The sequence below is a fragment of the Canis lupus genome, chromosome 20, assembly GCF_011100685.1.
Source record: "Canis lupus familiaris isolate Mischka breed German Shepherd chromosome 20, alternate assembly UU_Cfam_GSD_1.0, whole genome shotgun sequence".
Taxonomy (NCBI): Eukaryota; Metazoa; Chordata; class Mammalia; order Carnivora; family Canidae; genus Canis; species Canis lupus.
In genome coordinates this window covers 55,724,148-55,751,788 of record NC_049241.1, presented here as the reverse complement: position 1 = coordinate 55,751,788, position 27,641 = coordinate 55,724,148, and the positions used below count along the sequence as shown (strand labels likewise).

Below are 27,641 nucleotides of genomic sequence, written 5' to 3'. Positions count from 1 at the left end.
TGGCTTTCAGTGTAGATTCTTGAATTCTAGAGTTATCTGTCCTGAAAAATTCTAAAAGGCTATTTAAAATATTTCAGATACTGCGATTCTAACGTTCTTGAATCATCTATTCCCTTGTGTCAGTATTTCTCAACCTTTTTTCAATATCGTCCCCCTAAAGAGATTTTTAAAGTCTTACTTTGTGTTCCCATGACACTTTAGAACCACAGAGTGTAAATCTCTTTATGTACTATCCATACATCTATGCTTTATACGTAAGAAAGTAGAATTTTCATTGGTCCCCAAGAACCAATTCCTGCTCCCGTAGGAGCAATATTCCCCACTGAGAACGCTGTAATCCTAAGAGCCTAGAATGTTCCGTCCCTAGGATTCTAGAACTGCAAGATTCTATTTTGCGGCTGGAGATTTTAGAATTGCCTGAGGCGCAACAAAAATGTGTACAGATGTTGACCAAAGGCAGGTTGTAAATTGTTCACTGCGGCCTTATTTGAGATTCCCAACAACTGGACACTGCCCAAGTGCCCATCCGCAGGAAATTGGATTGATGGGTGGCAGTGGGTCCACCACAAAGAGAAAGGACGATCCACTGCTGGGTGACCAGGATGGACGCATCCTCTGGTTGAGTGGAAGATTCAGTGTTGAATGAGAGAAGCCAGACACAAGAGAGAATGCTCTCTGACTCCCCTGAGGTAGCGCACAAAGCCGGGCAAAATACGTCTGTGCAGCTGGTCGTCGGGATCCTGCGTGTATGCCTGGGTGGGGGGAAAGGGGCCTAGGAGGCGGGAAATACGGTTTCTTTAGCTGGGTGGTGGTTCAGGGGTGAGCTCAGGCTGTGAAAATCCAGTGCTGTGGTCTGAATATGTGTCCCCCACAATCCCTGTGTCGAGTCCTAACCCCTGGAGGTGATGGAACGAGGAGGTTGGACCTCAGAAGGTGATGAGGTCCAGAGGGTGAAGGCCCACGAAGGGGATGAGCGTTGTTTCTTTTTTTAAGATTGATTGATTGATTGGTTGGTTTATTATTCATGAGAGACACACAGAGAGAGAGAGAGAGAGAGAGAGAGAGAGAGAGAGACAGGCAGAGGGAGCTGCAGGGAGCCCGACAGAGCCCTGCCTCTTCCTCCATGTGAGGACAGGGATCGGCACCAATGTTGAAGCAGGATGAAGGTCCTCACCCGAACACAACCATGCTGCTGCCCTGATCTTGGATTTACAGCCTCCAGACTGATGAGAAAAAAGTTTCTGCTGTCTATAAACCACCTGGGGTGCAGTAACTTGTTAGAGCAGCCCAGACGGATCTAGATATCCATTAAGCTGGCCACTTACAATATACCCTTTTTTCCTGTATGTATACTTTAATAACACATTTTTAAAAAATGTTATGGGATTGTTTTCCATCAAAACTCCAGAATTACATGTATTCAGGAGTCTTTATGATTGTGATATTCTGGAACAGTGCTCAGCAAACTACTGCCTATGGATCCAATTAGGCCCACTGCCTGTTTTTTTTAAATAAAAAATTTTTTTACACTTACAGTATTCTTAAGAGTTTATTATAAACTAGTTTCACAGGCTACGAGGAAGTAAAAGGACTCTGTACAGCCTGACAGGAAACAGGCAGGGAGCTGAGGAGGGCCAAGATGAGTCTAGGGCCTTGGTGGGCGCATTCCCGGGGGAGGGGGCCCCGAAAGGGAAACCAGACAATCCTGTGAGACCCCGAGAACAATGGCATAACAAACAGGTCTGTGATAATCGGGCCCACGCCTCTGTCTCTGTGGAGCTACTTCCATAACTCTGTGGTCAAGGGTCAAAGGAGGCCTCACATGCCCGGGGGGAGGGGGCCACATCCCGGGGGGGCGGCGCGGGGGGGCATGCCCATCAGAGTTCCTCAACCAGGAGGAACCAGGCCCATGGGAGGCCTCATGCCAGGTGGTGGGCCCATCATGCCTGGAGGCGGTGTCCCCCGGCCCATCAGTGGAGGAGGACCCCCACGGCGGGGTGGGTACTGGGTCGGGGCCCCTGCAATGCTGGTGGTGGCAGCAGCTGCAGCAGCAGCCACAGTGCCTCTTCCCTGTGGGATCATCACCTGCTGGGACGGCCCACCAACCCCTGGGACTGGCCCTGCAAGTCCTGCAGGAGCCTGGGGCATTGGAACACCAGCTGAAATTCCTCTGCCAGCAGCCCTGCTGATCCCTGGACCCCCCGGCAGCTCCAGCAAGTGGCACTCGGGCAATGCCAGTAACTTTGGGAGGAGGTTCCTCTACCGTCATTGAGACCAGGTTCTCCCCCCAAAGCAGCACCAGACCGAGGACTCGCTTCTCTTCTCTTTCTGCTTGTTTTGAGTTCTTTGGCTTCATCTTCCTGAACTCATCACAGTCACAGAGGATCAAATTCATATGCTTGTCAAAAGCCTTGAAGGTGCCAATGAAGATCTGCCGTCTTGTAGGATGACCTCATCCTATAGTCGATGTGTTGCAGCATCAGCATCTTGCTGCTCTTGCCCACAGTTTTGTGGCGGTTCTGATGGCTGATTCCCGCCGGATTGCCCGCAGCAGAGGCCTAGATGCCCACCACTCTTAAGTAAAGTTTTATTGGAAACCGGCCCCACCCATCCGCGCCCGTCCAGCCTAGGGCGGCTTCGCTACAGCAGCGGAGTGGAGTAGTTGCAGCAGAGAGCGTCTGGTCCACGAAGCAGAAAACATTTACTCTGTGGCCCTTTAGAGAATGTTTGCTGAGTCCTGGTCTAGAATCATAAGTTCCAGCATATCTTTGATTCTGTGATTCTAGATTCTGATGTTCTTGAGTTTGCAGGATTTCTAAGAATCTAATTTGAAGAATTTGGAGTTTATGTTTCTAGGAGTTTGAGATTTTATTTTTTTTTATTTTTATTTTTTTTTAATTTTATTTATTTTTTTTTTATGATAGTCACACAGAGAGAGAGAGAGAGAGGCAGAGACACAGGCAGAGGGAGAAGCAGGCTCCATGCACCGGGAGCCCGACATGGGATTCGATCCCGGGTCTCCAGGATTGCGCCCTGGGCCAAAGGCAGGCGCCAAACCGCTGCGCCACTCAGGGATCCCGGAGTTTGAGATTTTAGATCTTAAGACCATCTGAGTTGCAAAAGCCATACCTTTGCTCCCATACCTTTCTCCACCAGAAGCTGCATGCCATTGGCCTCAGCCACCTCCAACTCAGAAATCTCCACGGCCACCCAGCATGTGTAGTCCCCACTGTCATTGAGGCTCATGTGGTCCAGCCGCAGGGTGAGATTGCCACGCAGCTTCCAGGAAGGCTGCTTCTGGGGCCCACAGACCCCCAGGCGGAGGCTGCGATTGATGACATGTGGCTTACACAAGAAAACACCATCCTTGGCCCCACCCAACAGAGATGCTTGGGACTGCATCACCTGGCAGGCCAAGGTCACCTGGCTGCCCTGTGTCACCTGCAGCCACGTGGGCTCCTGCTGCACTGTCAGGCCTTTGGCTCCTTGCAGGACTAGGGGATAAGAAGTAAGGCTTGTGTGTGTGTGTGTGTGTGTGTGTGTGTGTGTGTGTGAATCCCCTAGTGAGCCTACAGCGATAAGGCTATGTGATCTTTGCAAGGTCATGGCTCACTGAGGCCCAAAGTCTTCATCTGTGAAATGGGTTTAACTTTCTTTTGGCACTTGTGAGATTTCAAGGACTCTGTGACAAGTCCAGTTCTCAGCACACAAATATTGCCTTGCTTGTGCCAGGCCTGGTGTTCTGAACACCAGGGACACAGACACAGGGGTGATGAAGACAGACAGAAAGTCCTGCCCCTGCCCACCCACCCCCAGAGCTGACAGTCTGGGAGGAGAGACACACAGAAAGTCAGTAAAGTGAGAATCCTGATGGAGGATGAGGATGAGGTGAGAGAGAATGGAGGGTGGTCAGGGAAGGCTTCTCAGAGGAGGTGATATTTGAATGGGGATCTGAATGGTAAGAAGTAGCCAGTCGTGGGAAGAAAGGAAAATATGGAGAAAGAGCACTCCAGGCAGAGGGAGTAGCCCACGCAAAGGCCCTGGGGCACAACCACGGCTGGTGTGTTGGAGAAAGAGCAAGGAGGCCCTTGTGGCTGGAGCAGAGTGAGTGAAGGGGAGAGAAGGAGGAGGGGAATTGGACAGAGGACGGCTTACACATGCTTTGCAGACCACAGGGTGGGGGTGGGGCGGGGTCCAATTTATTTTTTTTTTAATTTATTTTATTTATTCCAGAGAGAAAGAGCATGCCAGCAGGGGGAGGCGCAGAGGAAGAGAGAATTCCAAGCAGACCCCTCGCTAAGTGGGGAGCCCCTACCCAGGGCTCCATCTCACGGTCTCATGACCTATGAGATCATGACCTGAGCTGAAATCAAGAGTCGGACGCTCAACCAACTGAGCCACCCAGGCGCCCCACACCCCCATTTAAGTTTTAAAAAGATCACCCCAGGGGGATCCCTGGGTGGCGCAGTGGTTTGGCGCCTGCCTTTGGCCCAGGGCGCGATCCTGGAGACCCGGGATCGAGTCCCACATCGGGCTCCCGGTGCATGGAGCCTGCTTCTCCCTCTGCCTGTGTCTCTGCCTCTCTCTCTCTCTCTGTGACTATCATAAAAAAAAAAAATTTTAAAAAGATCACCCTGACTGCTGCGGTAAGAATGGACTGTGGGGTCAGGGGGTCCAGGTGGCTGGGTGTACCAGGACTTGGATCCTGGAAAAAAGCGGTCAGAATCTGAATATATTTTGAACATTGCCCCCAGAAGAGCTGCGTGGACTTACACTGAGAGACGGAAAGAGGGTTTTAGCCTCAGGGACCCTGTGAATGGCAGTGGCTTTTTGGCCAAGACGGAGGACCCTGATGGAGAAGCAGGGCTGGAGTAGGAGAGTTTGCTTTGGGTCATGAGAAATCTGAGGTCAGAGCCCCCAGAAGGGGTGCATTTGGATCAAGTTTCTGGCCTTTGAGGTGCCATTGCCATTGATGCTAGAGAGATGAGATCCAGGGAGGAGTGTTCTGGGCAGAGGGAACAGCAGGTGCAAGGGCCTGGGGGTGGTATCAACTTTGGTGTGCTGGGAAAGAGAGAGAGAAGAGGAAGGAAGGAAGGAAGGAAGGAAGAAGGAAGGAAGGAAGGAAGGAGGGAGGGAGGGAGGGAGGGAGGGAGGGAGGGAGGAAGGAAGGAAGGAAGGAAGGAGGAAGGAAGGAATAAAGAAAGAAAAGCTGGCAGGCTGGACAAGGGGGAGAAAGCGAATGTGGCAGAGGGTGGAGATGAGAGAGGCCAGCGTGGCCAGCTCACACCAGTTGGGTGTGTAGGTCGTGGTGTGAGATTCACCCTAGGGACCCACTCTGAGGATCCTGCTAGAACCTTTCAACCCTTGTGAGGTTCTGAGTACCAGAGAGAAACAGGCCCTACCTAGCAGAGCAGAGAGAGGTTTCCAGGGGCTCCAAGCCCGGGGCAGGCTGCTGGGGTGATGGACAACAGGAGGGAGGGCAGAGGGGACGGGGGCCCAAGACTCACCCCAGAACTGCACCAGGGGGACCAGCGCTGTGCCCAGGGACTCCATTCCTGGCCCACCAGGCCCCCTGTCCTGGCTGGTCCGCCCCCCAACCCCCCCCCCCATATGACAGACCTCCTGCCACAATCTCCCCCCACACACACCCACTGCCACAGAGGCTGGACAGCAGATGGCCTGTAAACTAATGCTGCTTAGGGCTCCGCTTCCCAAAAGATTTTTTGTTTTTAATCTGAAGGGCAGTTTGTGTATGTGATCGGGATAATGCGTCCCATCCCAGTGAGTGGAAATCTTTCTCGGAGGTGCTATATAAACACACCTGAGCTGGGGTGGGAGGGGGGAAGGTCGGAAGGTTAGGTGATGCAGGTGTGGGGTCCAGGAGTGGGCAGCAGAGGCCTGAGCCTGGATTGAAGACTGGGATCCCAGCTTCAATTATTTGGCCCTCAGTGGTTGAGCAGCTACCTTCGGCTCAGGGCATGACCCCAAGGTCCAGGGATTGAGTCCCACATCGGGCTCCCCGCAGGGAGCCTGCTCCTCCCTCTGCTCGTGTCTCTGCCTCTCTTCGTGTGTCTCTCATGAATAAATAAATTAAATCTTTAAAAAAATGAAATTCAGAGTAGATTTTTGCTGACGGCTTCAGGTCTCATGACAGGTATGGGGGGTTCCCCAGTCCCAGAGCCTGCAGAGAAGTTTGGGGTCCTAAGCCAGGGTATACATAGGCTCTGAATTTCTCCCAGCCCTGCATCTGTCACCCCGGGGCTGGGAGGAGATGACGGACTCTAGGTGTCACCCCAACCACGGTGCCAGGACCTCTTTTCTCACCCAGGAAGAAGGCCTATGGGCTCCCCAGCATCGTTCCCATCAACCACAGGATGGCCGCCGGGCACTGAGCGCACTCCAGCCCAGGGACACACAGCTTCCCCGCCTCCCCTGTCCAGGCCACCGCCTCCCTTGGACTTTCTCAAACTCCACCCTTTCCCCACCCTCCGCCGAGAGGCAATGCTGAGGATCCTGGATAGATCCTGGATAGATCTGGCCGCAGGCTGGATCCTGGATAAATCTACCCCAGGCTGACAGGGAAGACCAAGCTGGGCACAGGCATTCAGAGCCCCGTGGATTCCGGTGGGGCAGAGAGGCGTCTGGAGGAGGAGACCTGAGAGGTTGTGCCTTGGGGAGAGAAAGGAGGCATCGGATGCGGAGCATCTGCTTGTGCAAGATGTAAATGCTAGGAGTAAACGCAAGGAGTGTGAGCGGGGGGGGGGCCAGATCTCACGGGGTGGGGGTGGGGGTGGGGGTGGGGATGGAATTCCAGCCTTGGGAGCAGCCAAGGAACGGCAGGGGTGCAAGAGTGGAGGGGCTTGGGCGCCACGACTAGGTTTGGGCTGGAGGCCGGGCGGCAGGGCCGGGGCTCGAACCCAGGCAACCTGCTTCTCAGCTCCGGGCTCTCGGCAGCAGAGTCATCACTACCAAGCTCACTCATCACTACCAGCCTCTCGGGGGGCGGCGGGGCGCGGAGACCCCGGCGCGGGACTACGATTCCCAGCATGCCGCGGGGGGGCGCGTGCGCACTGCGGCCAGTGATGGAGCGCTGACGGGGGGCGCGGCGGCGGCGGCGAGGGCTCGGCGGGCCATTGGCTCGTGGTCGCGGCGAAGGCAGCTTGAGGACTCGGACGGCGAGCGGGGCCCGCGGGCCGGGCCGGGCCGACCTGGGCTGCAGCCATGGAGGACCAGAGGGTAGGAGCGGGGCGGGGCGGGGCGGGGCGGGGCGGGCCCGGGGCGGGGGGGCGCAAGGGGGAGGCGACCAGGTGATGCCGCAGCCCCCCCACCCCCGCCGCAGCTTTGCGGCCGAGGCCCCACCCCCGCCGCAACCACGCGGGGATCCAGCCCCTAATTCCGGACGCAGAACCCCCGCCCCCGGTTGCCCCGACCTCTCATCATCTTGGCCCGGGTCCTGGCGCATCCCCTCCATGCTCCCCACACGCGCCCAGTATCCCGGCCCCAGCCGCGACCCATCCCCCACTCCTTCCATCGGGACTGCGGACCAGGTGTCGGGACCCTGCCCCACCCTGCCCCGGAGGACGTCCCTCCAGCTCGGCAAGGTGGTCCCACCGATCCTGCACCCCCAGGAAAGGGACACGTCCGGGGCCTGGGTCGGGGTTGGGGCCCCAGCAGGATCCTCCCACGCGGCTTCCTTCTCTCCAGGCGTCCCCTCCCCCAGAGGTCCCTCCCCCACTCACTTACCTGGGCTCTCAGGCACCGGTTCCCCAGGTTCCTCCTTTCTTCTGGCCAATCCCTGTTCCCAAGGTATCCCCTTCCCCGCGTTAGCAACCCCTTTTCTACAGGCATCATTTTCCCCTGGGGTTTTCTTTCCCCAAGGTAGCCCCTCACCCCAGATCATGCCCCGCCCTCAGTGTATAGGAACAAGGTCGAAGGCTTTGTGTTGAGGCAGCGCTGGCTCAGGCCCAGGGGCTGCCCCTTCCCCAGAGGCTCAGTCGTGTCCTCCCTCCCCTCCCACCCCCCCACCCCCTGTAAAATGGGCATGCTTGCAGCAGGTATCTGCTAGGTGAGGGAAGGTAGGGCCAGAGCCTCGCCCAGGACCTGCCTCGTGGCGGGTGCCCGAGCTCACTGGCGCGCTGGCTTCCACATCTCCTGGATCCCCGGAAGGGAGAGTAGGGAACCCCAGGTGGGGGAGCCGGGTCGGCTGAGGGGCTCACCGGCCCTGCCTCTGCACGTGCTTCCCGTGGGGCAGGAGGCGCTGCGGAAGATCATCACGACCCTGGCTGTGAAGAACGAAGAGATTCAGAGCTTCATCTACTCCCTCAAGCAGATGCTGCTGAACGTGGAGGTGAGGAAGGCACCTCCACAGAAGGGATGGAAGGCCGTGGGGAAGCCTTGGACAGGTGGGTGGAAGGGACAGTGGGAGGGGGCAGTGGGAGGGTTAGCCTGTTCCTGCTGATGCCCGTCAGACTTGGCCTGGAGACCAAGTCCAGGCCTCAGTTTCTCCATCCAAGTGAGCACGGGGTTTGGCCAATCCTGGCCCTTCTGACCACACGACATCTCTCCAAGGCAAACTCCACCAAGGTGCAGGAGGACCTGGAGGCAGAGTTCCAGTCCCTCTTCTCCCTCCTGGAGGAGCTGAAGGAGGGCATGCTCATGAAGATAAAGCAGGACCGCGCCAGCCGCACCTATGAGCTACAGGTGTGTGTGTGTGAGGGGCTCTCCCACACCCCCACCCAGCCACGATTCCCCACTGCACCCCTCAGACTCAGCAGAGCCCATCTGGCCTCAGCATCTTCCTCCAAACCTGCTCCTCCCCCCACATCGCTCCTTGGAGATGCCTGCAAGTGTCTGCAGTGTCCAGAACCAGACACCCCAGTGTCATCGGCCTCATCTCCTCTTTTTCTTGGTCTCTTCTCTGCCCCTTCGCTGGCTGTGATCCATCAGTCCCCACCCACCTGCTCTCCTTGATCTCTATTCCTACCACCCACCTCCACCGCCTCTTCCCTGTCCCCAGGGCCCCACCCCCGCATCTGGCTGCTCCTCCCCTCCAGTCCTCACCCAGGGCCTCCAGTTTCTCAGCCCTTCCCACTGGTCCCCATATCTGGCAGCATCATCTCTTGCCAACCCCCACCCCCCCAATGGCTCCTGTGGGATCTCAGATTCTAAATTGAGGCCCTGAGGCTGCATCAAAACCTCCTGGACCACTTTCTAGCATCCCAGATTCCCATCCCAGGAGAATTGGGGGCCTCGAGGTTCAGGTGTGGCCCGGACATGTGAGTTTTTAAGAAAGGGATCCCCAGGTGATTCTCAAGTACTGTGGGGGGTGAGGCCCAATTTCCCTCCACCCTACCTCCCCCACTGGGAGTTGGAGAAAGGCGTGGTGTCCTGAATCCCAAAGGCAGTGGGGAGGCCCGGAGGGTTTGATGCAGTGGGGTGAGGTGTCTCTTCCTTTGGTGCTGTGCTACTCCCAGAACCAGCTGGCGGCCTGCACTCGGGCCTTGGAGAGCTCAGAGGAGCTTCTGGAGACAGCCAACCAGACCCTGCAGGCCACAGACAGCGAGGACTTCCCTCAGGTGGGCACCTCAGAAGCCAGACTAGTAGGGCCATGCGATAAAATACAGGACACCCAGTTAAATTTGCATTTTAGATCGACCACAAGTGATTTTTAAGTGTAAGTATTGCCCGTATGACATTTAATATAAATATGTCCCAAAGATCACATGAGACAAACTTATACTAAAAAATTAGTTATGGTTGATCTGAAAGTTAAATTTAACAATGAATAAATTGTTTAGTATGAGTATATCCCATGCAGATGCTTAGTATAAGTATTTCCAGATGTTGCATGGAATATATTTGTACTAAAATATTTGTTAGGTATCTGAAATTCAAATATAACAAAGAATAATTTTTAAAAATATTTTATTTATGTATTTTGAGAGAGGAAGCAAGAGAGCAGGGGGAGGAGCAGAGGGAGAGGGACAAGCAGACTCCATGCTGAGCGTCGAGCCAATGTGGGGCTCGATCCACAACCCTGAGATCATGACACGAGCTGAAACCAAGAGTTGGATGCTCAACTGACTGAGCCATCCAGGCATCCCCAAAAGGGAATAGTTTTTTAGTATAATACATCCATGCAATATTTAGAGTGGGACGTAGTTATACCAAAAAATAATTTTGTTTATCTGAAATGCAGATTTAACTGGGCATCCTCTATTTGTATTTGCCAAACTGGCTAACTGGATATAATGGGCACTAGGCACTGGGGGTGGAGGTATGAGCCCATCTTTGCCCCCATCCCATTGGGGCCCAGCCAAGTATTTCTGCCCCAGTGGTGGGGGACTTTGGCCAGGGACTACCACTCTGGGTCTCAGTCTTCCTGTCTGTATAATGGCTTTCTGATTCAATCAAGAAAACTCTTTGAATTTTATTATGTTGCTTTTTCTAGGCTGCCAAGCAAATCAAAGATGGGTAAGATGCTGGGATCTGGTTCCCACCCCAGTGCCCTGCCCCTGGTGTGAAGGTGGGGATACCCAGGTGAGGGTCTCTACGCCCAGAGCTCTGGACCAGAAACAGGGGGAGTGGGTCTCCCACATACTTCAGAGAACAGAGCCTGGGCCACCTTGAGATGCCTGCCAGCAGGCTGCCTCCACCTTTTCTCTGCAGTGTGACAATGGCCCCTGCCTTCCGGCTATCATTGAAGGCCAAGGTCAGCGACAACATGAGTCACCTCATGGTGGACTTTGCACAGGAACGGAGGATGCTACAGGCACTCAAGTTCCTACCAGGTGAGAAGGGAACTTTGTTGGGGCCTGGAGTCTGGGGTACCCTGAAAAAGGCCCGAGTAAGCCTGGCATTGGAACTGACCCTGGGGGTGGAGCCCTGAGGACACCCTGCCCCTGTGGGTGGAGCCATGAAGAAGCCCGCCCCTGGTGGCCAAACCTGAGAGGCCCCACCCACAAGGGGTGGAGTCCCACGAAGGCCAGACCCTATCTGAGAATTCTGAAAATATTCTGCCTCTAAATGGTGGAATCCTGAGAAAGCCCATCCGGTTGTTGGGTGAACCCTGAGAAAGCTGTTCCCCATCACCCCACCCTGGTGAGACCCTGGGAAGCTCCTTCCCCAGGCCCCAGTATCCGGAGGGGCCCAGCCCCCAAGAAGGCCTGTAGTGCAGGTGGAGTTGCAGTTAGGGGCCCCTGCAGGCCCAGGACCCTGATCCCCCCCACCCCCTCTGTCCTGGACAGTGCCTGGCGCCCCTGTGATTGACCTGGCCGAGTCCCTGGTGGCAGACAACTGTGTGACGTTGGTGTGGCGCATGCCGGATGAGGACAGCAAGATTGACCACTACGTGCTGGAGTACCGGCGGACCAACTTCGAGGGCCCGCCCCGCCTCAAGGAGGAGCAGCCCTGGATGGTCATTGAGGGCATCCGGCAGACGGAGTTCACCCTGACGGGTAAGGACAGCTCAACCCTGCCACTGACACACACCCCAAGCCCGGGGCAGCTCAGCAGTATCAGGATCCCCTTTCCCCTTTCAGCTGGGGGCCTGGCTGAACTGATCGGAGTAGCTGAAAGTAATAATAATGAAATCGATATTGATGATCGCTGCTGCACCCCTCGTGGAGGGCGTAGCTTGCTGCGTGCTGAACATTTTGCCCACAGGCAGTGCACGTGCTCATCTCATCATCAGCATTTTACAGACGAGGGAACGGGCCAGGGAGAGAAGGCCTTCTCCGTCCCCGTCTTACCTGTAGGATCCAGCGCTCGTTCATTTCAGCGTTTTGAGCGCCTGCAGTATACCAGGCCCTGCCCTGGCACTAGTGAGCAAAGCGGATGAGAATCCCTCTGCTCGTGAAGCTGGCATCCTCCCAGGGTTTGGGGATTTCCTTGGCAGTTGTAAGAAAGCAGAAAGCATGGGGGATTCCCCAGCCGGTGGGGGAGGGTCTGAAGAAGGGTAAAATTGGGGGTCCCCAATGAGTTTCAGAATCCATTTTGAGCCAAGGGAAACCCTCAGCGTGGGGGAGAGCCTCACTGACAAGATAACGATCACCATAGCTCTTGGGCTGTAATCAGCCAGTTCTTTATCTGTAATTAGCATACATGGTTAATAATGAGCATGCTAATTGCTGGGAAGAAAAGCTACCAGCCGGCAAGAGGACCCATTCTTTGCATAGGAATCAGAATAAACATACCCCACTTTTCCCCCAATATATGTATTTTTATTATGGCAAAATACATATAACACAAAATTTGCCATTTTCATCATTTTTAAGTGTCAAGTTTGGTAGTAGTAAGTATATTCATAATGTCGTAAAACTATTAAAACTATCATACCGTCCTCGTAACTTTCCGTCCTGCAAAATGGAAACTCTGTCGCCCTTAAACGCTAGCTCCCCAGCCCCCGGCTCCCACCATCTACTCCCTGTCCCTGTGACTTTTACTGCTTCTGGTACCTAATGTGAGCAGAATCCGACAGGATTTGCTCTTTTGTGTCTGGCTCACTTCACTGAGCTCAGTGTCCCCGAGGGACATCCTTCCCTCCTTTTTCGGGCTGAATAATGTTCCTGGGTTTTCGCCACTTGCAGTGGCTTCTGGGACTGGAGTTCAATGTCAGATCCGAGGAACCAACATGAACACATTGTGCTGTGTCGGTCCGCATTTTCCCAGTGATACATACCTTCACCCGCCTGTGCGTGGGTAATCGCTTACGCGGTTTTCTCCCGTGTGCAAACTCATGTAACTGCCGCCGTGATCAAGGTGGAAGCCTGCTGTCTCACGGGCTTCCTGACGCATCGCCCCCTCGCCATGCCCTCTTGCCTTCTACAACATTCCTAGCGATTGAATTCCGCAGGGTAGGACGTTGAATCCATCCAAAGGTGTGTGGTACTGAGGATGTGGATGCGTACACTCATCTAGCTAACTCACCCATGGGGTTATTTGTCACCTACCTGCCAACTCCATGGCTTGGACAGTCAGGAGGGTTTGGGTTTAGTGTTTATAACTGACATGCTTCGACCCATCTCATCCTCATGTGAAACCTGCTTAGGATGGGGAACACGATGGTCGGTTTGCAGAATAGGAAACTGAGACCCATTGTGAGTCCAGACCATCCATAGTCAGATGGGTTCCAGGTTTTTGAAACAGAGAGTTCTGGTTGGTTCTGGGGGCAGTGGATGGTGTCACTGAGCAAAGTGCTGAACTCTCAGAGAAAGGGATCCAGAGAAGGGTGAGACAGTCTTGGGCACCAGGAGGAAGTGGCAGCCATCCTGAGGCCCGAAAGAGAAAGGGTGAGTGGAGAACAGCCTTCTTCTTTTTTAAATTTATTTATTTATTTATTATTTTTATTTTTTATTTTATTTTATTTATATTTTTTTTGAGAACAGCCTTATAAGCAGAAGCACAGCCTGATAGAGGGCTCAGAGGCCAGAGCGCTCTGAACCTTTGTCTATGGAACCTGTTGAGTTTGCCACCTACATCTGTGGGGGGAAGTGAGAGGAGGAGTGGGGTCTTTACAAGGCAAGGGGAGCTATGGAAGGTTTTAGAACAGGGGGTGCTGAGTGCTCTTTGGATGATCAGAGAACAGGCATCCCATAGGGAACACTCAGGAGGAACCTGGACATGTGATCTGGGCTGTAGGTTAGGCTGTGGGTTCTCCTGTGGTTGAAGGGTATCTGAAGGGCAAGAAGGGGTCAGGGAGCAGAGGGAGATGAGTAAGGGCCCCAGATGGAGTCACCTCGACATTTAAGGGTGTCGAGGAGAGAGGAACCTGCAAAGAAGACCTGGGGAGAACAAACAGAGTGGGGCAGCCAGGAGATCGCAATAACATGGCTGCCAAGGAAGGAGAATGTTCCAGAGGGAAGGAGTGGTCAGCCAGAAGGTCCTACAAGGTGGAAACTGACAAAGCCAGAGGAAGGAGAGGGAGCGAGGCGACCGAGAGGAGGTAAGGATGTAGATAGCTGTTCAAAGAGGCTTAGCTTGAGGGGAAAGACAACAAAAGACACCTTGGTGATTGCTTTTTATTTTTATTTTTTAAAGATTTTATTTATTCATGAGAGACAGAGAGAGGCAGACACAGGCAGAGAGAGAAGCAGGCTCCATGCAGGGATCCCGGGACCCCAGGATCATGCCCTGGGCTGAAGGCAGGTGCCAAACCGCTGAGCCACCCAGGTGTCCCTGCTTTTTATTTTTTAAGACTGGGAGTAACTAATACAGAAAGGAGGACAGAAGGGAGTATGGGACATAGCCTAGAAGTAGGGGAAATCTTTAAATAACCTCACATGGAACCAGGGTTCCATGACTTGGAATGACTTGCTCACTTTTGCTCCCTGCATTTGTTGGGTCTGGGGGCTGCGTTCTGAAGGAGGCTTGTCAAATGCGCTGATAAACTTTCCCAAGAGTAGCTTCCCCCTAGCTGGCCAGCCCAGAGAAGACAGAGACTCTGCTCTATAATACAAGCCTAGTGTCCCAGGGAAGGTTCTTATTGGCCAGTTTGGGTCACATGCTATTCCTGAACCAATTGCTGTTACTGCCTCCTAAAGCATCCTGATTGGCTGGTCCGGATTGGAGGCGGAGCCAAGTAACCCACAGTCCCACGCGTGAATGAGGTGGTTTTTCAGGGATAAGAAGCCATTTGCCAGGTGCTCCTTAGAATGAGGAGTGGCGGGTTTGCCATGGGACACAGGGACCATGGCCTATTGCTCCGAGCGTACACAACGTTGAGATCCCTCTGTTGCTCCTAGGTCTCAAGTTTGACATGAAATACATGAACTTTCGCGTGAAAGCCTGTAACAAGGCAGTTGCAGGCGAGTTCTCCGAGTCGGTGACCCTGGAGACACCAGGTGACTGGCTCCCACCCCTACCCTGGCTGTGACTCCATAACCCCTCACCCTGGGGCCCCAGGTACTGGTGTGTAATGATAATCTTATAGTCAGGGTTCTGTGACCCTTTTTGCTCTGGCTGCCAGGAAGCTCAGAGCTTGGTCCACCATAGATTCCCCAGCCCGGCTGTCTAATATAAACCTGCTGTTGTTTTTTGCTTTTGCAGTTGATCCCATTTTTCCTGGATGGTTTTTATACTCTTTCTCTTTCTCTCTCTCTCTCTTGCACACACACACACAGACACACACTCATTCTATCTTCTAAAAAAATAGATAAGGGCTCTTAGAGTTGGGGATAGAATGTAACACCTCTGTGTGCCCTTCGAGGAAGTCCTTCTGCAGTCTAGCTTCCCTGTCGTCCTATTGCCCGGCCCCTTTCCTGCAGTTAAGCCCCGACAGAAGCCTGGAGCACAAGTGCTTTGGAGAAGCCTGCAGACCTAAGGGACCTTGAGGCCACGAGCCCTCGGCCTTCATGGCCTCGGCTGCAGGCTCTGCCCCTTCTGCTCTTGCCCATCTGTCTGTCTGTCTGGGTGTCTTGCTGCCTGTCCTCTCTGTATCTTCTGCCTCTGAGTCCATCTGTCAATCCCTCTCCCTCCGTCTTTCTGTCTTAGGCCCTGTCGTCTGGTTTCTGTTCCCTGTCCCTGTCATGGTCTGTCTTGGTCACTGCCTGTCTCTCTGTGTCTCTGTGTCTCTCCGGGTTTCCCCATCTCTGTGACTCCCGCGTCTGCCCGGCCCCAGCGTTCATGTTCCGCCTGGATGCGTCCACATCTCACCAGAACCTGCGGGTGGACGATCTCTCCGTGGAGTGGGACGCCATGGGCGGGAAGGTGCAGGACATGAAGACTCGGGAGAAGGACGGCAAGGGGCGGACGGCGTCTCCTGCCAACTCCCCGGCCAGGTAGGACCCCCCCTCCGCCCCAGCCCAGCCGCCCTCCTGAGTGTCTGGGGGACAAGCGGGCTGGGCAGGGTGGCCTGCGTGGTCAAGGCTGGGGTGGAAGGAGGGACGCGGGGTGGAGGAGCTCAAAGAGTAAATGGAGGGAGAAGAGGTTTGGAACTGTTTTTTTTTGTTTTTGTTTTTGATTTTTTTTTTTTAAGATTTTATTTATTTATTCACGAGAGACACAGAGAGAGGCAGAGACATAGGCAGAGGGAGAAGCAGGCTCCCTGTGGGGAACCCGATGCGGGACTCGGGACTCGATCCCAGGACCCCGGGGTCACCCCTGAGCTGAAGGCAGATGCTCAACCGCTGAGCCACCAGGCGTCCCTCTAACTGGGTTTTGACAGTCGAATCGTTTTCCAGATGAGGAAGGGCACGGGTGTGTTCTGATAGGCGGGGCCCAGTGCATGAACAGAACCAAATCCTGTGAAGGATTGATGGAGGGATCTCGGTGGCTGGGTGGACCAGGGAAACCCTCCTCTGGGGGCAGCGAGGGCTGAGCGAGCCTTCCCTTCCCTGCCGCTCACAGAGGTGTGCCATCCCCCAAGAGGATGCCCTCCGGTCGTGGGGGTCGGGATCGCTTCACGGCTGAGTCCTACACGGTGCTGGGTAAGGAGGGGCAAGGACAGGAGGACAGAGGGACACTCTGGGCAGGGCCCTGGTGGTGGGAGGTGGGCGAGAACTCCCCTGGCTGGGGAAACTGAGGTAGCCACCAACAAAGCTCTCTGGGAATGGTTCCAATAACCTGTTGCTGTGGTGCTGGGGGAGTGGGAGGACTGGGGGGTGTGGGCCTCCTGGGGTGGAGAGAGCTTTTGGAGGCTCTGGCCTGCAGATCGGCCAGGGGCTGTCCTGGGGTTTGTGGAGTACCTGGGATTTGCAAAGTAGCTGGGAAGAACAGTTGCCAACACAGGCGATGGGTTTATGGATGAGCCAGAGAGTCGCCGGTGTGGGAGACAGTGAGCACTGGGGTGAAGGAGAGGCTGGGGCATGGGGAAGTCAGTACGGACACTCGCACCTGGGAGGGGGCGGAGTTGGAGAGCAGCTGTATTCTGGAGATGAGCTAAGGTCTGGGGAGAAGTTGAGGTTCTGTGGAGGACCCGGATTTTCTGGAAAGCATCTGGGATTGGCTAGAGGTGGGGTTCGGGGAGGAAGCAGGGGAAGGGGCGGTGGTGGTGGTGGTGGTAGTGGTGGGGTTTGCAGAGGGAAGAGCCCAGCCTAGCTGCGATTGAGGGAGTAGCTGATGTCTGGGAGGAGCAGACCCAGAGAAGACATGCGTGTGAGGGGCTAGCCCTGTGCCTGCAGAGGAGCTGACGTAGTAGATGGGCAAGGGCAGTGGGGCGGGAGGGGGCAGGAGCGCGCAGAGAAGCTGAAGCTCGGGAGTCGCCGGGTCAGGGAGTAGCTGAGCTGGCAAGAATCTAAATCTGGACTTGGGAGAATGTGTACTCAGGGATTAGCTGAGATCCAGAGGGCATCTGAACCCTGGGAAGAGCTGAGGCCCGGAAGACGTTGGCTTCCACCAGGAGCCGGGGGTCTGGGCACAATCTAGATTCCCAAAGCAGTAGGGAAAGCCCAGAGTGCCAGGGAGTATCCGCACTCCAGTAGCACATGAGGCCTGTGGGAATACTTGGAGTCGGCCAGGAGCAAGGGTCTGGGGATTGTCTAGTCTCTGGGATGAACTGAGGACTGGGGAGTATCTGAACATGGGGAAGAGTGGGAGACGTTTCTAAGGCCTGGAAGTATCTGGAAGGAGTAGCTTGGACTTGCAGAGAATCTGAAAAGATCAGTTGAGGCTTGAAGAGCATCTGGGCCAAGTATCTTGAGGAAGTGGATGCGGCCTGGGGACCACCTAGAAGGAGTAGCTGGGAACTGAGGAGTATCTGGAGGGAAGAGCTATGGTCTGAGGAGTATCTAGGTGACAATCCCTTTGTGGAAGGGCATCTGGGACGCGAGTCCACCCGGTCCCCGCCACCCACCTCACCCCACAGGGGACACACTCATCGACGGTGGGGAACATTACTGGGAGGTGCGCTACGAGCCGGACAGCAAGGCTTTCGGCGTGGGGGTGGCGTACCGCAGCCTGGGCCGCTTCGAGCAGCTGGGCAAGACGGCCGCGTCCTGGTGCCTGCACGTCAACAACTGGCTGCAGGTCAGCTTCACCGCCAAGCACGCCAACAAGGCCAAGGTGCTGGATGCCCCCGTGCCCGACTGCCTGGGCGTGCACTGCGACTTCCACCAAGGTGACCCCCGAGTCCTAGTCGGCATCCCTAGCCACCTCCCTGGGTCGGCTCTATGCCGCAGACGCCTCTCATCAGGCCCCTCTGTCCCTCTGTCTCCACCCCAGGCCTCCTGTCCTTCTACAACGCCCGTACCAAACAGCTGCTGCACACCTTCAAGGCCAAGTTCACACAGCCCCTGCTGCCTGCTTTCACAGTGAGAGCCCTTCGGTGGCGGCGGGGTTGGGAGGGCTGGGGTGGGGGGGCCCTGGCTTTGCTCCTGAGCCCCTGCGCTCCCCTTACTGGTCCGCAGGTGTGGTGCGGCAGCTTCCAGGTGACGACAGGCCTACAGGTTCCCAGCTCTGTGCGCTGCCTGCAGAAGCGAGGCAGTGCCACGAGCAGCTCCAACACCAGCCTCACTTAGGCCACTGGACTGCCCCCACCCTGTCCGGCTGATTTTGGGGAGGCCCCTCCCACCCCCAGGCCTTGGTTGTTTCAGCCGGCACTCTCTTCTCACTTGCTGCTTGGAGCCTTAACTCCTGATTGGGGGGGGTCACCAATGGGGAGTGGGCACCAGGGCGGGCCCTCGTCCCCCACCTCACCTCCTAATAAAGGTCAATCACTGGCCAGGCCGTGCTGATGGTTCTTTGGGGCTGGGTGGCACTGACTGTGCCCCGAACCTCTCTGGACCTCCACTTTCCTGGCTGTAAAATGGGCCTTTCTTGTAGGGTCAGGTGGTAGGTTTTGCTGAGTGGGGCCTGCTGTGGAAGGACATCTGACAGACCCTCGCTGCCCCCTCCCCACCCCAAGCCAGGCCCGACACATAGGCCCCAGGTCACTTGAGCTTTTATTCTGAGAGGAGCTGTCTGCCCGGCTGACTTGCACACCCCGAGACTGGCTCACTCCCCAGCACATCCAGCTGAGTGCTCCAGCGCCCGCCTCCTCTGCAGTTTCTCTTCCAGCTCTGCCGTCAAATCTGCCAACCCTGGGTGAGGGCGGGGGGTGACCGAGGCCTCAGTTGCCGCAGGGAACCCCAGGCCAGGCTGTCCTCCCCACCCGACATCCACTAGAACCTGCTGCAGAATTTGCAGGGCCCAGTAAAAAGTAAAAACAAGGAATCTCGAGATAGCACGGCATTAGACCAAGCGAGGGACCCTTCGGAATGGGGGTCCCGTGTGATCGTGCAGGTCAGCCGCCTGTGAAGCCCGGACACCTCACCTGTTGTGGGGAATAAGGCCTGCACTGAGCCGACTGCCAGCTTCTTGGCCAGGCCACTGTTGACGCCTTTGGGCTCTGGAGGAGAAGCAGGGGGAGGCTGAGGCTGGCTCTTGCCGGATGAGGAAGGGCTGGGGAGGAGGACCCCTACCTGGCTTGGGCGCGATGGGCGGCTTTAGAGACTTTGCCAACTTCCTGGGCTTCGGGACAACCTGCCAGCTGGGGGAAGGCACTGCGTGGACAAAGGTGTGGTGTGTCACAGCTAGCTTTTAGCCTCCTCCCCACCCCGCCCCTGTCCCCGTGTCACCCACTGCCTCCCACCTACCATCCTCATTCTCGTAGTCGGCAGCTGGGGCGTCTGCAATGGGGATCACGTAGTTCTCGTTCTGGTTCAGAAGTAGGGGTGGCTTGTCCTGGCTTGGCGGAGGTGTGATGGGCACAGGAGGCAGCTGCTTGCGGCCACCCGAGGCGGGTGCAGGCCCTGGTGGGAACCAGAAGTCACTGTCTGGGCCCACATGTTGCAGGGACACCTCGGCGTGGCTCTGTGTGCCTCCGAATGCGGATGCATGTATGCGCGCCTGGATCTGGGCACGGGACCCTGTGCATGTGTGTGTTTTTGCACGTGCCCATTTAGGAGTCAGTGTGTTTGTGCCCCTGTGTGGCATAAACACGTACGCTTGAGTGCATCTTCATAGTTGAATATATGTAAAGGGTTTGTACACACACACACCTAAACGTGTGCGTACGTGCATGAGACTGTGTGGATGCTACAGTATGTCCGCAGCTGCTTGTCTCTGTCAGTGTGTTTACCCGCCTACCTATAAATGTCTGAATCTATGCTCATGAGCATTTGTGTGTGCACGTGGGCGTGGCTTATGTTTGCTACACAGGACTGGAACTGTGTGGCACCCTTGTCCACGTGGGGGTCTACACATGAGCAGGTGGATGCAGTTCGTGTTCGTGAGTGTGCAGTGTGTAAGTGTGTACATACATGCCCACTGTGCACAAGGGTCCCCCAGCACCTGCCCAGCCCCGGGAGGCCCACACTGCTCACCCCATGGACCTTTCCAGCCTCTTCTTCCTGCCCCATAAACTGGACCGCCTCCCACCCCTTTCTCAGCAGCCACCCAGATGCAGGTCTCTGGGGGGGTCCTTGCTCCAGATGAAGCCCAGCTCTACCTACTGAAATCGTTTGAGACCTTAAGCAAACACCCCCTCCTCCAGGAAGCCTTCCCCCTACTCTACCGCCGCCTGCCCCAAGTCTAGGCACCGCTGCCTTCAGCCCCAGGTTCAACTGCACAGGGCTGGGAGTGTGTGCAGCTGTTTCCCCTTCCACAACCCGCAGGGCAGGGTCTGGGTCATTTCTGGGTCCTTGCAACTCCGGGTACAAGATCAGACACGGGCGGCACCCTGTGGGTCCCAGGTGTCCCTCCACTCTGTCCCAGCGGCGGCCGCTGGCGGGGCCTCACCTGGGCCTGGGGCCACGGGGCCCGAGCTCGCCACCCACACACTCTCGCCGTTCTCTTTATCCGCCTCCACGTGGCCTAGAACAGAGAGCGGTCCTAGAGGAGGTGCGGCGGCTGGGCGTTGGCCCAGGGGTGCCCCGTGGGAGCAGGGGCCCCCCGGTTCCCTGAGGCCGCACCTAGCACCTTCTCGTAGTCCTCGTCCAGCCGGAAGGGCACCAGCCTCCTATTGGTGTTTGATACGAAATAGTTGACCACCGCATCCAGCGAGGCGCACGAGAGCTGGAGGCGCACAGGGTCGGGGTCAGGGCGGTGGCGGAAGGGGCGCAGACCCCACCACCGAGCTTGGGGACCCCGGCCCAACGCTCACCGGATCCTCCACGTCGATCACATATTTGGAGCCGTCACGCTTCACCTTGTAATGCCGGAACACCGGCGTCCTGCGCGGGCCGTGGTGAGTGGGTGGACCTGCTCGGCCGGGGAGGACCCCGCCCCTTGTCCTGGCTCCGCCCCCACCGAGGGCCTAACCTCTTCCTGCTCCCCGCACACTGACCACGTCCCGTCCTGGCGTGGCTCTCTGCGGAGGACAAGACTCAACTGACTGCATCCTCCGGGAAGACCTGGCCACTGGTCCCGGCACTGCCCCGGGGGAGCTCCGGGCCCTGATGGCTCCACCCCGGGAGGCCCCGCCTCCCTGCTGGCTCCGCCCCCAGGGTTCTGACCCCACCTTCATCTGGCCGGACCCCTCACCAGACCGTCCCAAAGGAGGCCGCAGGGCCAGGTTCTGATCCACGCCCAGAGTGGCTCCACCTCCAAAGCCTGATTCAACCGCGGCGGGGAGGGCGGGGCCAGGACTCCACCCACAGGTCCTAACTCCGCCCAAAGGGCGGGTTTCCACCCCTGGATTTGATTTCTTCCCTGCTGCAGATGCCAGACCCAGCTCCGACTCCGCCCCGAGGGCCGATCCTCATCCAAAGGTCTGACTCGCCTCTAGAGTCCCGTTCCCGCTCCAGGCATTGACACCTTCGCGCCACCCCGGGCCCCGCCCCATGAGCTCTGGCCCCGCCCCGGCTCTGACTCCGCCCCCGCGCTCGCCCCTCCTCCCACCGCGGCGCCGCGCATGCGCACCCGTGGAGCGTCTGGCGTGTGGTGACCGACACGTCGTCCGCGCCGTCGCCGCTGGGCCGCAGCAGCAGGTTCCCGCACTCGGGGTAGCGCTCCAGGAGCAGCTGCGCCTCCAGCCGGCTCACCCTCAGGAAGCAGCTGGGGGACCGCGTCTCTCACTCAGGGCAGGCCCCGCCCCCGTGGAGCCCCGCCCCCGAGCTCAGCCCCGCCCCCACGGAGCCCCGCCCCGAGCTCAGCCACGCCCTCCCACGGAGCCCCGCCCCCGAGCTCAGCCCCGCCCTCCACGGAGCCCCGCCCCCAAGCTCAGCCCCGCCCAGAGCCCCGCCCTCCAACGGAGCCCCACCCCCGGAGCCCAGCCCCGTCCCTGGCACCTGGACCAGTCCCCGAGGACCCCATCCCCGCGCTCCGCTGGCGGCCCCGGCTCCCCACCACCTCCGCCCTTCCGGGGCACTCACGGGGGCACCTCGAGCGCGCGGCGGGCCTCCTCTTTGGCCAGGGCCTCGGCCATCATGTACAGGTGTCCGGGCAGCAGGGTCAGGTTGGACGGGACACGCAGCTGAGGGGCGAGGGGGCGCCCGAGGGCACCCAGCCGTCAGGGCACAAGCGGCTTGTGCCCGTGTCACACCTACGGGCAAGGGGGGGGCGGCATGCGGGCCGCGCCAGGATGGGAACCCGGGTCTGGGGGCCCCTGGAGCCGCCTTGCACCTGGGGGGGGCGGGGCAGAGAGGCTTTGGAGGGGACATGAAGACACTTGGGCGATGGGAGGGCAGATGAGACGCTAGAATGTAGGGTCTCAAACCCAGCGGCCTGCAGGGGCCAGGCAGAGGCCCGTGACTGAAAGACAAATGGGGAATGTTGACCGAAAAACCCCAGGCTTTTAAGCACTGGCAGGTAACTTTTACACTTTTTGCATAAGATGTCTGTGGGCTCCTCCACGCCAGAGAGGAGGCTGGCATGAGGGGTGTAGGATGGAGAGAGCAGGCAAGCCGTCCTACCTCTACCACCGTCAGGATGAAGCCTTTCCACATCTCCCGAGACTCCAGGCTCTCCACCTGGGGAGGGAAACAGAAAGGGTCCATGTGGATGAGCCTCAGCCTATTCATCTGTGAAATGGGAATGAGGAATAGTAGTTGTTCCCAAGGTTAAATGAGTAAGGTCGGATTAATTTAGGATGTCTGAAGGGAAGTCCTTGTGGGATGCTATTCTGCAATGTCACCGAATCAATGTTAATTTATCGTATCTATTCGTTTATTCTACATGGACTTTTTATTTATTTTTTTCAAATCTATTTATTCATGAGAGACACAGAGAGGCAGAGACACAGGCAGAGGGAGAAAGAGGCTCCCTGCGGGGACTCCGATGTGGGACTCGATTGCAGGACCCCAGGGTTATGGCCTAAGCAGAAGGCAGATGTTCAACCGCTGAGCCACGCTACATGGACATTTAAAGCAACATAAATCTGATCCCGTGTCTCTTGTGCTCTCAACCCTCCCAGGACTCCCTCCTCCTTTGGAGTAAACACCCACACAGAGGGCCGCGGGGTGCAGGCCTGCCCCCCACTCTCCCCTCTCCTCCCTCCCCCTCCGTCCCCCCTGTCTCCCCTGCCCTCGCTCTGCTCCAGCCACCCGGGCCTCCTCCCTGCTCCTGCAGCACACCAGGCCTCTGCTGCAGAGCCATTGCACAGATGTCCACGTGGCTGGCTCCCTCACGTCCTTCAGGTCCTAGGTAGGCCGTCCCTGGTCACCCTGTGTGACGCTGTAACCCCAACCCCCCTGTGTCCTTTCCCTAGCACCTGCTGCCAGCTGACACTCCAGACATTTCACACGTTTAGGTTGTTTGTTGTGTGCCTCCCGCCGCCACCCAGACTCTAAACTCCACAAGGGTGGGGAGTTTTAATTGTCTTGCTCACTGCTGTGCAACCAGGAGAGTGCCTGGCACACAGTAGGTGCTCGATCACGTGGGCTGAGAGGTCGCGGGAGGGCAGTGACCCATCCCCGGGCTCCAGGCTTGTTCTGGCTACTTTACCCGTGTTATCCCGTCCTGCAGTTGTAGGAACTGGGGCGCAGACTCGCCCAGTGTCCCCAACCGAACGGTAGACCCCGTGTGAGTCCACGCTGGTGTGTGTTAGTGGTGAGTGTGACAGGGAGGGGCAGGCCTACCTTGAACTTGATCTCTTGGTTCCAGAGGACCAGGCTGAAATAGATACCGGGGTCTCTGGGGCTTCCGCCGGGCGCCTCATCGCTGAGCCTCACAAATGCTCCGAGGCCCAGCTTCTCCACGTGCTGGGGATCCAGAGGCAGGACCTGAGCGCTGGGCTTGCTGCTTCTCAGGCCCTCGGGCTTGGCCACACCCCCGCGCTCTCTGCTTGGTCCCTGCGGTCAGGTCTTGAGCCTCATGCCCATCCTTACCTGTGAGTCCCGATTGCTATTATAGAAATAGAGAGTGCAGCCCTGCAGGCCCGCCCAGAACTTCTTGTAATCCTGGGGACCAAAAGTAGAGGGCAGAAGGTGAGAAGGCAAATCTGGAGACCTCCATGACACCCCCTCCTGCCTCAGGACCTTTGCACTGGCTCTTCTTGCTGCCTGAGTACTCTTTCCCCGGACCTTCACACAGTTTCCTTCATCACCCGCTTTGGACAAATGTTGCCTTCCCTGGGAGGCCCACCCCATCCGTGGCCCAGCTTCTGGGGATCCGTTAGTCATTATTCTTTGAGGAAGGACCCAAGAGAATTTTGATGGGTTGGGAGATCCAGAGCCGCCTCCCTCTATACCCCTCTGGAGGGTATAGAGGAAGGAGTTTGGCACCTGGGTGGCTCAGTGGTTGCATGTCTGCCTTAGGCTCTGGGCGTGATCCTGGGGTCCTGGGATTGGGTCCCACATCAGCCTCCCTGCAGGGAGCCTACTTCTCCCCCTGCCTATGTCTCTGTCTCTCCTTCTGCATCTCTCATAAATATAAATAAATTAATTTAAAAAAAAGGAGCTCTAGGGGAAAGTTGAACTATCCACCCACCCGCCCATCTGTTTACTCCTCTGCACATACTTACATCTCCCTTCTCCTTGCCCACCCAATACATGTTTATAGGGATCTCCTAATTTCACAAAGTTCTGGACCCTTGAAACCCTGCAGATTCAGGTTTTCTCCCCCAGGATTCTGAATTATAAGTGTCCTAACTCTCTGGAGATCTCAGGGGCTGACATAGCTGAGATTGTAATATTCTAGGGGTTTTTCCCAGCAAATATTCCCTGAACGCCTACTCTGCACCCAATTGTGTTCCAGGCAAAATAATAAATGAGACGTGGCTTCTGTTTCTAAATAGATCATTTTCCAGAAGAACATAGAATATACAGTTACTAAAATCTGGGGGTGCCTGGGTGGCTCAGTTGGTGCAGCATCCAACTCTTGGTTTTGGTTTGGGTCATGATCTTGGGGTCCCAAGATCAGGCCCTGCATAGGGCTCTATGCTCAGTGGGGCATTGGCTTGAGGCTTCTGCCTCCCTCCCTCTGCCTCTCCCCTCCCCCTGCTCATGTTCTCTCTCAAATAAATAAAATCTTAGAAAGGGGGGGTGCGCCTGGGTGGCTCAGTTGGTTTAGTCTTCGGCTAGGGTGGTGATCCCGGGGTCCTCGGATTGAGTCCCACATTGGGTCCCTGCTCAACGGGGAGTCCGCTTCTCCCTCTGCCTCTGTCTCCTCTCCTCTGCTCATGCTCTCTCTCTCTAAGGAATAAATTTATATAAAATAAATAAAATATATAAATAAATTTATATATATATATATATATATATATTTTTTTTTTTAAAGCACAGATACTAAAATGCTCCTGGGAAGAGAAATTAGAACCCCAGAAGGGACAGAACATGAGCCTTGAGATCACAGAGGAGGAGAAAGGCCCTCCAAGTGGGAATCTGGGAAGACTTCCTGAAGGAGGAGTTAGTTTAATTAGTCCATAATGATAACGAGGCTAGTTCTCCCGTTGACGGCTAGCATCGGTTCATCAAGCCGCCTATTCCTCCTCCCTTGGCTGCCCTTCCGTCTATTCATCCGCTAATCTACCCACCCACCCGTCCGTCCTTAGGCACATACATATATTTAATATTTACTGAGGACCTACTCTGTGCCGGCCACTGGGGATAGGGCCGTACGTGATTAAACTCAGCATGGTCGGACCTGCTTCCTCAGCGACTCACTATACACCATTACACAAGGTATCTAAGCTGCCCTGTGCCTCAGTTTCCCCACCTTTAAAATGGCCATAGAGACGTACCTATGTGGGAGGATGTTGTGAGAATAGGGTACACGCACACCAGTGAGGCACCGGGGCCTGCAGAGTCAGGTCCACAGACCACTGAGGGCGCTCCCTCTCCTGTAACCATGACTATGGCCCTGGCATCCCCGTTTTGCATTGGAGAAAGCCCAGGCACAGAGATGGAGAGCCCCTTGTCAAGGCCTGGGAGTCAGGAAGGCGTGGAGCAGGGATGTGAACCTGGGTCTCGCCCTCTGGGGCCAGGCCTTGCTGAGCCTCTGCTGTCTAGGTGCTGTCTAGGCTGGGCAGGAGGTGGGCCCTTGGAGGCACAAGGAAGGGAAGAGGGAACTGCACTGACGGTGGCTCTGGGGATGGGCAGGGGAGGCGGTGGGCGCTTGTTTGGGGGTGTAGCAGGGGATGAATGTGAGCAGTGGGGAGGAGGAGATGGGGCTTCAGGGGAGGAGGGCCGGGCTTGCCTCAGTATCTGGTCCCCGACGTGTGGCACCCCCAGCTTTCACTGTCCTGTCCACATGCCACCTGTCCTGGCCTTGCCCCCTGCAGCTGAGGCTCTCGGGTCCTTAGGGGCTGGGGGGTAGGGCATGGGAGTCAGGAGGCTTCCCATTTCCTGGTGGAAGCCCCTGGTCCTGTTTGTATCCAAGAGACAGAGAGACCACGAGGGAGACAAATGGAGACAGGCGGGGAGAGGCACGGAGAGAGGCAGCCAGATGGTGGGCGAGGCTCTCCCGGCCCCCAGCGCACGCCCTGCCACATCCGGGACCCACCGCGGCCCAGATGCAGAGTCCAGGCTCAGGGAAGTGCCGCCAGCCACCCAGGGGCCCAGCGGTGCCTGCCCCCGCCCTGCCTCACCTGGTCATGAGGTCCCTTCTTCTCCAGAAAGCTCTCATAGTAGTGTGAGGGTAGAGCACCCTTGCCTTTGGGGCCCCGGGGTGGGCTTAGGGCTGAGGCCATGGTGGCCGGGGCTTTGGCCTGGCCTCTCCCTCCAGTGGGTGCCCCAGCTGGGCGGGGAAGCAGAGAAACAGGTTCCAGGGGAATTTCCTCTTCTGTCTGCCAGCTCTGGGTGGGTGCTGGGCCGGGCTTGTCCTCCGGGAATCCCAGCCTCTCTGGTCTCCCCCAGAGGTCTGGGAAGCCTGCTGGAGTCACGGAGGAGGAAGCCACCGGGAGGCTTTCAGGGCAGAGCAAGGGCTGGGCAGAGGGTTCACTGGGAGGAGGGACCTGCCTCAGCAAAGGTGCGGACGTGAGAAAGGGAGAAGCCAGGTGCCAGAGTGGCAAGGGCTGTGTCAAGGGAGGTCACAAAAGGAAGGAGCTTGGGGCCCCGAGTGCCCCTGAGGCTGCCCATACTTTAGACCATCCTGGCCTAGACCTACCAGGAGACCCGCTGGGATTTTGATAGTGTGTCAGTTGGGGAAGACCTGACATCTTGACTATGTTGAGTCTTTTTTTTTTTTTTTAATTTTTTAATTTTTTTAAAATAGATTTTTTAAAATGATTTATTTATTTATTTATGATAGACATAAAGAGAGAGAGGGGCAGAGACACAGGAGGAGGGAGA

At 56.6% G+C, this 27,641-nt stretch overlaps 3 protein-coding genes across 4 annotated transcripts; 1 reads left to right on the top strand and 2 right to left on the bottom strand.

Annotated features, from left to right (window-relative positions):
• Positions 1 to 443: 443 nt before the first annotated feature.
• Positions 444 to 18,700, top strand: FSD1 (fibronectin type III and SPRY domain containing 1). The gene is made up of 15 exons (XM_038567744.1): positions 444 to 689; positions 6,329 to 6,720; positions 6,938 to 7,236; positions 8,252 to 8,347; positions 8,569 to 8,700; positions 9,474 to 9,575; positions 10,451 to 10,473; positions 10,669 to 10,790; positions 11,247 to 11,456; positions 14,742 to 14,840; positions 15,617 to 15,776; positions 16,345 to 16,424; positions 17,801 to 18,052; positions 18,157 to 18,245; positions 18,342 to 18,700. Exons 3-15 carry the CDS (start codon positions 7,222 to 7,224, stop codon positions 18,450 to 18,452), a joined length of 1,491 nt encoding a protein of 496 aa, XP_038423672.1. The 5' UTR covers positions 444 to 689; positions 6,329 to 6,720; positions 6,938 to 7,221; the 3' UTR covers positions 18,453 to 18,700.
• Positions 1,646 to 2,504, bottom strand: LOC100684393 (small nuclear ribonucleoprotein-associated proteins B and B'). Its single transcript, XM_038567747.1, is given in 4 exon segments — positions 1,646 to 1,689; positions 1,824 to 2,202; positions 2,204 to 2,435; positions 2,437 to 2,504. Coding segments are annotated over 4 exon segments (705 nt in total). The 5' UTR covers positions 2,487 to 2,504.
• Positions 16,032 to 27,283, bottom strand: STAP2 (signal transducing adaptor family member 2). Of its 2 annotated transcripts, XM_038567745.1 has the most exons (13): positions 26,939 to 27,278; positions 24,240 to 24,311; positions 23,991 to 24,113; positions 22,827 to 22,883; positions 22,287 to 22,387; positions 21,835 to 21,969; positions 21,077 to 21,146; positions 20,886 to 20,988; positions 20,713 to 20,787; positions 19,569 to 19,724; positions 19,395 to 19,475; positions 19,247 to 19,321; positions 18,858 to 19,013 (listed from the first exon to the last, which is right to left on the bottom strand). In XM_038567745.1, the coding sequence occupies exons 1-13, from the start codon at positions 27,038 to 27,040 to the stop codon at positions 18,928 to 18,930; spliced, it is 1,236 nt and encodes a 411-aa protein (XP_038423673.1). In that variant the 5' UTR covers positions 27,041 to 27,278; the 3' UTR covers positions 18,858 to 18,927. The 2 variants fall into 2 exon arrangements, with proteins under 2 accessions (XP_038423674.1, XP_038423673.1); XM_038567746.1 differs by lacking the exons at positions 18,858 to 19,013; positions 19,247 to 19,321 and adding an exon at positions 16,032 to 16,239 and having other exon boundaries at positions 26,939 to 27,283.
• Between the last annotated feature and the right edge of the window lie 358 nt (positions 27,284 to 27,641).

Bases quoted from the DNA above. Each gene is read 5' to 3' on its own strand.
- FSD1 (XM_038567744.1), top strand. The intron at 10,791-11,246 runs GTGAGAAGGGAA...TGTCCTGGACAG, and splicing joins GGCACTCAAGTTCCTACCAG to TGCCTGGCGCCCCTGTGATT. The intron at 18,246-18,341 runs GTGAGAGCCCTT...ACTGGTCCGCAG, and splicing joins CCCTGCTGCCTGCTTTCACA to GTGTGGTGCGGCAGCTTCCA.
- STAP2 (XM_038567745.1), bottom strand. From the start codon at position 27,040: ATGGCCTCAGCCCTAAGCCCACCCCGGGGCCCCAAAGGCAAGGGTGCT. The intron at 24,312-26,938 runs GTGAGGCAGGGC...TTTGGTCCCCAG, and splicing joins AGAAGGGACCTCATGACCAG to GATTACAAGAAGTTCTGGGC. The intron at 22,388-22,826 runs GTAGGACGGCTT...CTCGCCCCTCAG, and splicing joins TCATCCTGACGGTGGTAGAG to CTGCGTGTCCCGTCCAACCT.